This window comes from Austrofundulus limnaeus, unplaced genomic scaffold (assembly GCF_001266775.1).
Source record: "Austrofundulus limnaeus strain Quisiro unplaced genomic scaffold, Austrofundulus_limnaeus-1.0 Scaffold289, whole genome shotgun sequence".
Lineage (NCBI taxonomy): Eukaryota > Metazoa > Chordata > Actinopteri > Cyprinodontiformes > Rivulidae > Austrofundulus > Austrofundulus limnaeus.
Genome location: NW_013952691.1, coordinates 265,612 through 274,662, shown reverse-complemented (window position 1 = coordinate 274,662; position 9,051 = coordinate 265,612). Strand labels below are relative to the sequence as shown.

The 9,051-nt window shown below is 42.4% G+C and overlaps 1 protein-coding gene across 1 annotated transcript; it reads right to left on the bottom strand.

Annotated features, from left to right (window-relative positions):
* Positions 1 to 2,089: 2,089 nt before the first annotated feature.
* On the bottom strand, positions 2,090 to 4,868 carry tbx16 (T-box transcription factor 16). The gene is made up of 9 exons (XM_014021380.1): positions 4,670 to 4,868; positions 4,396 to 4,552; positions 4,228 to 4,330; positions 3,757 to 3,921; positions 3,532 to 3,678; positions 3,390 to 3,460; positions 3,223 to 3,311; positions 2,944 to 3,148; positions 2,090 to 2,866 (listed from the first exon to the last, which is right to left on the bottom strand). Exons 1-9 carry the CDS (start codon positions 4,683 to 4,685, stop codon positions 2,419 to 2,421), a joined length of 1,401 nt encoding a protein of 466 aa, XP_013876834.1. The 5' UTR covers positions 4,686 to 4,868; the 3' UTR covers positions 2,090 to 2,418.
* Positions 4,869 to 9,051: the final 4,183 nt, after the last annotated feature.

Sequence of the window (9,051 nt, the reverse complement as noted above, 5' to 3'; positions counted from 1 at the left end):
GTTTTGTCATATGGCATGTTGAGTTTCGAGCTGATTGTCTCACTGAGGTCACCGTGTCCATCACAGAGCAACAGTCTGAGTTTGTTGCTTTGTGTTCACCCATTGAAACCAAACACTGACGTCAAATCACACAATGGATGTAATTTAATGGATTTATTCTCAGCCGTTAGAATGTTTGTTCAAACTTAAACTCTGTTTCTCCAAACAGAAGTCATTTAAAGAGCTATCTGCAACAAATAGGATATTAATTGTTCATAATAACCTTTACACAGAACCACACTTCATAACAGCTAAACAATGTGTCAAACTCGGAGCCCGCAGGCCAATTCTGGCCCTCATTGCCATTTTATCTGGCCCCAACACTTTAAATGTTAAATATATTTGTTTTCTTTTTTTGTTGTTGTTGTTGCTTTATTCAGCRCTTTCTTCTCATGACAGAAGGACAAATTTCAAACCAAAAAAATTGAGCTACATTTTTTTTCAGTAATCTTTGATTTTGGTGTTGAAAGAGCAGCAGTGAATTGACATTTCTGTATTCTTCTCTTATTGTAAAATTAAATAATTTGATTTTTGGGAGAGTTTTAAGAAACAAAAGAAAAAGTTGTTGATGAAGAGTAAGGCATAATAAATGAATCCTAAAGACGAGTATTTCTGAATCGCTATCCATTAAGTTAGATGTTCTAACACTACGTAGAACATAACATGGAATAAAGTCATTTATATTTTGATGAGAATAATATGTAATTTTTTATATAAAGATTGACAAATGTAGGCCCTTGGCTTAGACCTAGTTCTGAATTTTGGCCCCTTGTGGAACTGAGTTTGACCTCCCTGAACTAAACCATCAACATATTTGATGCACAAACTCAAAACAATGTCATGAAGGAATCTCCACATGGAAAACAAAACCATATTTCATGATTATAATACTGGTTTACTGAGTCCTACCTCATGAAATCAGCTTCACTGTTCAGTGCTGACTCATGTTTCACAGGAGCTTTTTGGATCCTGAGATCCTAAAAGTGAAACTTTTCCTTTGAACCAAGCAGAATGAGCAACAAAGCAATGAAAACTGGTTTTCCTTCAATATATTTGAAATGACAAATATAATTACTTGATAATATCACAACACTGGAACACAATTCATAGCCATGCAAACAATTTGAGTCATGGCTCTGGACCAGGTACATAAATTACTGAGGGTTTATGTGGCTTTATAAACAAACAAAGGATGGTCATTATAAAATATTTAATGTGCATTGCTTTAAAAAAATCTATTTTTTAATGTAGATTGCTGCAAACCCACATTTATGTTAGGAATTTTTCCCGAGTCAGAAACAGGTTCTATTTTTACTGCGTTAAATCAGGAAATTGATGTTTGTGTAAATTATATTATCTTTGAATTTAGGCGTCACAGTGACTTCCTCACCAAACACTGAGGGTCAGTTGTTTCCTCCTGAAATGAGTCCATGGGGGAAGTTAGAGGTGAGACATGCTGAGGTCATAAATAACCCTGAGTAAAACCCACTCTAATCTGAAGGATGGTCKCCTTCTCCCCACTCCCCTGTGGATTTTACAGCAGTCATTAGCAGCTCATATCCACTCAGGATGAAGGTGAWAGGCCCTGCCTGTGTTTTTCAGCTGTGGAAAGGAGCCAACGGCCCCCATTTTCATGCTTTTTAAGGCTTCATTGACGGAGAACGAGGGCCGGGCAGTGCTTTATGTGCCGGTGGGTAAATCTCAGCAGGTGAGCCGGAGTCACGCTAATACAGTATCTTTAATGCATGCTGGGCCTGTCCAAAACACAGAGAAGAACCCATTAGTGGAAATACAAACAGCCCAAAGGCTGATCCAGGTGAAAGGCATATAGCTGCACTTCCTTTGACAAACAATACGCTCATCTCCCAGTTTGATCAAATAAGATCTTTAAGGGGCAGAAAACCAAAATCAGGTCTCAGGTCGCTTTCACATTGTCTGTGGAGCTAAATGAGATGAAATCACTCACATTTGAATGGTCTCTTTGAAGCTGGATGAGCATAATAGATTTAATTCATGCAGATCTGAATGTGCATTCAAAAGCAACGCATCGTTACATTACAGCAGGAGTTTATTTCCATGTCAGATTACAACTTGTACACATAAAGTTTGCACACGTATTCTTACTTTCTGTACAAAAATAATATTTATGCAGGAGACCGAGACACAAATACAAAATAAATAGACGACAAGGCAATGAGTCAACATGACCGAGAACACTGTTTCAGTTTTCTGAATCCTGCTGGAGCAGGAAATTCTCTCTCCGTTTTGTGTTTTCTCACAGTCGTGGGCCCCGCCCAGCCCCGTGCGTACATGCATCTTCTCAGGACTGTGAGCTCTTCAGCAGCAGGTTTGGTAAACTCTCACCTCCAGAGTCCTCYTTCACCAGCAGGAATATGGGAACAGCGGGTACTGACTCCACTCGGTCACATTGCCGTGGTGATAGCCGTGGTGCACGGCTTGTGAGGTGTAGTCGGCGGTCAGAGGGTGGTGCGGGGGGTACTGAGCAGGTCCGGGTCCACTCCACTGGCCCACCAGGGGCTGCTCGGCACTGTAGGGGCTGTAAATGTGGTGGCCGAGGACGCCCGGCTTGCCGGCCTGGGCCACTGTCATGTTGAGCGCGCCGCCGTAGTCCTGGGGGCCCGGGAGGTGTTGCTGGGGGCCGCAGTGGGAGGGACCAGCTGCCTCGTGTGCACGAGGCTTCGAGGAGTCATGATCGGGGATGGTGGCAATGTCGGGAACCCGGGACCCGAAGCAGCTTCGTTCTGATCCACTATTACTGCTGCCGACGCTGGTGGGGGGCGACGGAGACTTCCCATACTCGTGAGCCCTGAAGGGGAAGAAAGATGCAAATGAGTTTCCTGGAAAAGCAGATATAACTTCCCTTTCTGTGGCGTAATGGGTCACCTGTAGGAGCTCTGAGCCGGGACAAGTTGTTCTGCGCTGTAGATGTCTTTTGTGTCCACACCAGCAGGAGAGTGGGTCCTCCCCCCCTGCTGGGTGTCTGCACCCCACAGAGAGTAATGCTCTTCCTTTACGGCATCTTCATCTTTCACTTTGATCAGCTCTACTTCATCTTGGTCATAACTGTGGCACGGAGACTCGCAGAGGCCTGAGAAGACGCAAATGTACGGATGAGTTGAAAATAGAGAACAGGAAACCCACAGGAAAGCATTAAAACCGGACCTGGTGAGCCGTCCTCTCTGGAATCCTGGCTCAGGTTTTCTGACATCTTGGCTTTTTTCTCAGTGCATGCTTGGGTTTTGTTTGATCGCCTGCACAGGAGAATCAGGGTTTATATCTTCAGATCTGTTTAGATACCAACTCGCACACTTTTTGTGCACCAAACCAACCTTTTCTTTTTGGTGCCTTCATCCCTGAAACCCTTGGCGAACGGGTTGTGATCGATCTTCAGCCTTGTGATCTGCAGAAAGAGAAACCGAGTGAGACCCCTGCAGATGGGCACACGTGGGTTTTGTTGAGGTAGAAACCGACCTTGGTGTTCTGGTAGGCAGTGACTGCGGTGAAGGACATCTCCGGGAAGGTGAAAGTCTGGAAAACACTCCAGCGGACGCTGAACAGGTCATCTGCTTGGACCACATGGAAGCGCGGGTGGTAGCGGTGCATGGAGTGCAAGATGATCTGCAGAGGTGGTGAGACGTCAAAGCCCTGAACAAAACACGGTCTGTAAAAGGTTTGTGTCGCACGCCTCGTACTTACGTGCCCGTGCTGATCGAGCGTGTTGTTGGTGAGCTTGAGCTTGAGGAAAGAGACGCTCTGCTTCATCCAGTGGCTCCCCAGGGCTGGTGAGTCCGGGTGGAGGTAGGTCCTGCAGGGGGGTTGAGGCTCCGCTTTGCCTGCCACCTCCCATTTCTCTTTATTCCACTGCAGGGAGGAGGGAGACAGACAGCGGGTGAATCTGTTGCATAGAAAGCTGATTCACAGATGCAACTTCGGCCCAACTTCCCACCATGGTTTGAGTGATTGCTGGACCGATACCACCCACAGAGACGGGGGGTGGGGGTGGGGGGGTTAGTACAGTGAGCCCCCAGCAGGAGATAGGAAAACAGGAAGTGATAGTAGTCTTTGATGTACAATGTCAGGGGAAGCAGATGGGGGGGGGGGGGGGAATAAACAGGCGGGCTCACTGATCTGAGAGGATTGTTACTCAACAAAGAACTACAACCTTACCTTATACCTGAAACTGTCCTCTGGGACCATGTCAACCAGTAAGATGTACTTGGCACAGGGGATGAGACCTGACAGACTGAGCTTACAGTGAGGAAACATCCTCCTGGAACAAAAGCACATGGTTAAAACAAAGTTAGCAGAAACAGCTACAGAAAAGCACATCCTAACCTGCCCGGCTTGGTGATGATCATCTCTGTTCCTGTTTCATGGAATGTCCTCCAGAGTTCAAGGTCCTCCAGAGTCATCCTGATGTTGCCCTGGTGGTAGGTTTCGGATGCAGCAGCCATGGAGGTGGTAGGAGGACCACTGAAGTTGGATTTTAGGTCTGCAAAAATAAATAGGAATTTTGATTTTAAATTAGACACTAAGCATGAATCAAACAGCTACAATTTAAGTTGAGAGGTCCACTTTAAAATGATTGGGAAGTTTGGTTGGTGCTCACCCCTGATGGACTGCATCGTTTAGGTTCAGCTGCAGCACAGAAAAACTTTGTGAAGAGGTTTTGCATTAAAAATCCAAATGTTAGCCAAATCCAAAATGCGTATCTCTGGTTCCCTGCCTCGTCTACAAGAGAAAAATAATAATAATCCAGTCACGTCTTACAGGTCAGACGGTCCCAGCAGATACAGATAGATGAGAATAATGTCGCTCCAGGAGAGGGTGACCGTGACTTTTAAGGGGAGCTCTGCAGTAGGTGGGGCCAGGAGGGCCATTCCCAGGCTTTGAAGTGACACAGTGAAGAGTCAGGGGCCCGCTGTGATTGGAGGGGACTGAAAACCAAAGAGACTTAACAGAGCCTTGATACCGTCCCCACAGGAAGGGGGACGGAGGAAATGCATCTTTATTAACTGCTAAGAGACTTTCAAAACAAATACAGACTTCCCCGCTTCAGCTCGGCTCTTCAAACTGTCTCTGAAAGCCCACCGCAGAAAGGTCACTACCTCAGTTTGTTTAAACACAACTGGGAGAAACAGAGCAAAAAAGGTGCTTCCAGTAAAGGATAAGTTCAGTGAAAAAGTCCCAGATTGGGGTAAAGAAACCGACACTCTCGCTGGCTGAAATACACTAACAAGGAGGTGTGTAAGATTTCATGAGTTAACGACCACTTTTTGTAAAAGTGGGTGGGAAAGTCTGTGTAAAGCCATCATGGTGTGATGATAACATGGAACTCCTTCTGCAGGTAACTTTTACCTGAGGGCATGCAAGACTGCAGGGGCGAGGGGGATGGTGGTGGGGTTGTGTATTGGCGGGGGTGTCTAGACAAGCCCATGCTCCGACAGATAATCTCATTAGGCCTGTATCCCTGGAAGGAGCCAGCTTCTGCATGTGGAGAAGGCCTTGTGTATGGGCAGACAATTAACAGCCAGTTAGCAACACAAGCCCAAAGTCAGGCCTGAATGGGACAGTGGGGGGAGCTTCCCTGCATCCACATCCAGCACCCCCCATCACGGATCGGTCTGACACTCCCATCAAACCGCTTCACCACAGGCCGAACAGATGCTGCAGGCGTTAGCATAGAGGGGGGATAAATCAAACACAGCTCCCTTCCTTTTCTGCTTTTTCACGTCTCTTTTCCAGCCCCGACGCACCACCTTCACTTCACATGCCTGCTGCATACAATGCCTGCTGCAGGCCCAGCGTCTTTGTTCCACCCCTTCAGTCTGGCTGTATGGAGGACAGGCTGAGTGCTCCAAGCAGCTCAGTTAAAGTGTGGCTCCACAAGGCTCCCCTGTGAATACATCGACGAGCTCGGTGCAGGATCAATGTCAAATAAAATAAAAAAGGAAACCATTCTGGAGGTAATGATGCACTTAAAAGATCATTTAACCGTCCAGATGAAACACCAACACCACTCCTCTTCTTCAGTGGAACTCCACAGCACAACTTTGGCCTTGACAAAGTGCGATGTGTTTGTTGCCGCCTTTACGTGAAAGCGGTTGTTATCGAGGAGTTATGAATGACAGGCTCCGTGTCGCTCTCCTCACTTTGTTTTTGGCTCTCCTGGGGCGACCAAGTGAGCTCTAATGGAGAAGCTCGATGGGAGTCCGAGAGGTCACCTCTCAGCTCTTTCCTCTGCTTGGGGCTCGATGTGTGGCAAGAACTTCAAGAGATGGGTTCTCCTCAGGTCACCTGTAACAGACAGTGTTGGAGCAGAGGTGTATGTTTCAGCAGCAGTGACAGTTCTGGGTCTGGAGGTGACACGACCAGAGCAGTAAAGCTGCTTTATGGAAGCTCCAGGCTGAGGGTGTTATTTGGAGCAGACACATCCAGGCTGGTGTTGTGTGGAATGTAAACAAAAATTGAATGCAGTGATTTGCAAATTTCATAAACGTATATTATACCTACAATGAAACATGATGAACATATCAAATGTTTAAAATGTTATATTTTAAATAAGGTCATTTTGGATAAGAGCAGGGTGCCCAAAACTTTCCCTGAGAGGGACAAGATGAAAATCTATGGGCTGCAGGCCAAGTGCAGTAACACTGTTTAATTCATGAAATGCAAACATTTTTTAAGTCTTGTTGTCTTGCTGAAGTATGTATTTATGTAAGTATGTTAAGTTTGTATGCAAGACCTTATGCAAGTATGCAAGAAGGCACCTGGATGGGAGTGTGTGTTGGTGTAAATCATGTTTATGCTTTTCTGCATTGATGGAGCCTTTCTGGCTGCTGCCCTTGCAGAGGCACTAATACACCCCCATACCATCAGAGAGGCACGATTTTCGGTTATGATTTCAGGTGCATGAAGATCACAGCATTATTTGTTCTTATTTGTACCCTAGATTTTTATTTTATTTTATTTTTATTTATTCATTTCATTTGTAATACAAAATAACAAAGAACAAAATCATGCAATCAAAATAAAATCAAATAAAATGAAAGGCAGCAGAAGAAGAATAAATCTTATAATATCTGCCCCTTTTTTATACCCAAAATATGTTCAAAAGTAAATTACAACAAAAACCAAAACAACTGAAAACACACAAAAAACTAAAAACAAAATTTAAGACACCAACTCAAAAAACAATTTGCATGAATTCACTTATACTTCTCCATATTTCTTCAGAATACTAGATTTTATCATTCTCTTCAATATATACAAAGTTCTGRCATTTTTAACCTCATCTTCAATGCTGTTCCACAAACTTATTCTCTGGATTAAAGTGGATCGCTCCTTCAGGCTCATACGAACCCAAGGTTTCACAAAGATTTAGATTCCCWTAAGATAATAACAGCTCTCTCTTTTAACAAATTTTACTTGAATGTTGTAAGGTAAGACACCTTTATGAGCTCTGTTCGTTAACAGCAAACCATTATAATCGACCAAATCATAGAATTTTAATAATTTCAATTCATAAAACAATATATTCGATGGATGGCTGTATTTTTTTCTTGTAATAATTCTTAGTGCTCTTTTCTGTAAAATGAAAATAGGATTTGTGATAGTTTTGCAAGCTTTACCCCATACTTCAATACAGTAAATTAAATGTGGAACAATTATAGCATTAAACAACATAAGTAGTGCTTTATCATTGAACAGTTCTCTTACTTTGTACAGGACTCCAATAGATTTGGCTATTTTTGTTCTTAAACCATTTATATGATTTTTCCATGTCAGTTTTTCAATAATGACACCTAAAAACTTCATTTCACTGACTCTACAGATCTCTAGTCTACATCATCAATTTTAAATGAAACATCTATAGTTCTGTTATTGTTACAGAAAATCGTGTAATTTGTCTTGTCCAAGTTTAATGATAATTTATTCATTTAAAACCAATTTTGTATTTTCACAAATTCTATGTGTACCATCTCCAACATTTGTTCTATATCTTTACCGGAACAAAAGAAAGTTGTATCATCAGCAAATAGAACACACCCAAAAAGTCCAGACACATTGACCAAATCGTTCACATACAAAATAAATAACTTAGGTCCGAGAATGGAACCCTGCGGCACTCCACACGAGATGTTACAAAACTCAGATCCTACATTATTTATTTGTACAAATAGTTTTCTTTCTTCCAAATAACTAGACTGTAACGCAGGTCCTCTAATGCCATTTTTATTTAGCTTTTCAAAAAGAATACTGTGGTTAATAGTACCAAATGCTTTTTTAAAATCAACAAAAGTACTGTTTTTGATCAACAGCAGTTGTTGTATGTTCAATTAATTCAATGAGAGCCATTGACGTAGAATTTTTTGGTCTAAACCCATACTGACTGTTACTTAATATATCCTGCTTATCTATGAATTTTCCAATCTTATCACAAATAATTTCTCCAAAATCTTTGAAAATTGTGGTAACATGGATATTGGTCTGTAGTTGTTAAACACACGTTTTTCACAATTTTTAAAAAGAGGAATTACCTTTGCTATTTTCATGTTGTTTGGAAATATACCAGTTGAAAATGATAAATTACAGATGCATGTAAACGGTTCAATCACACAATTCATTGTCTTTTACAAACATCATGTCCATGTCAACCCAGTCTTTTGTTCTCTTGTCTGCAAGATTTTTAATAATATTCGTTATTTCTTCTTTGTCAGTTTCATAAAGAAATAAACTACTGACACAACCTGTAACAATGTGGTTCACATTTCTATCTACTTTTGGTATGTTAGATGCAAGACTTGGGTCAACATTCACAAAATAATGATTGAATCCGTTTACAGTTTCATTTTGATCATGAATTTCAATGCCATCCTTTACAAAGTACTGTGGAATACCTGACAAATTTTATCTGCAGTTAAAATGCAACAAGTGTTTATGGCATGCAAGGCCAGTATAAAACTAAAAATATTGTAGTTTTACAGCAGA

Excerpts from the sequence above, each read along its gene's own strand:
- tbx16 (XM_014021380.1), bottom strand. Across the intron at positions 4,331-4,395 it reads ATCATCACCAAGCCGGGCAG|GAGGATGTTTCCTCACTGTA; the intron begins GTTAGGATGTGC and ends CTTTTGTTCCAG. Across the intron at positions 3,149-3,222 it reads CAGAGAGGACGGCTCACCAG|GCCTCTGCGAGTCTCCGTGC; the intron begins GTCCGGTTTTAA and ends GCGTCTTCTCAG.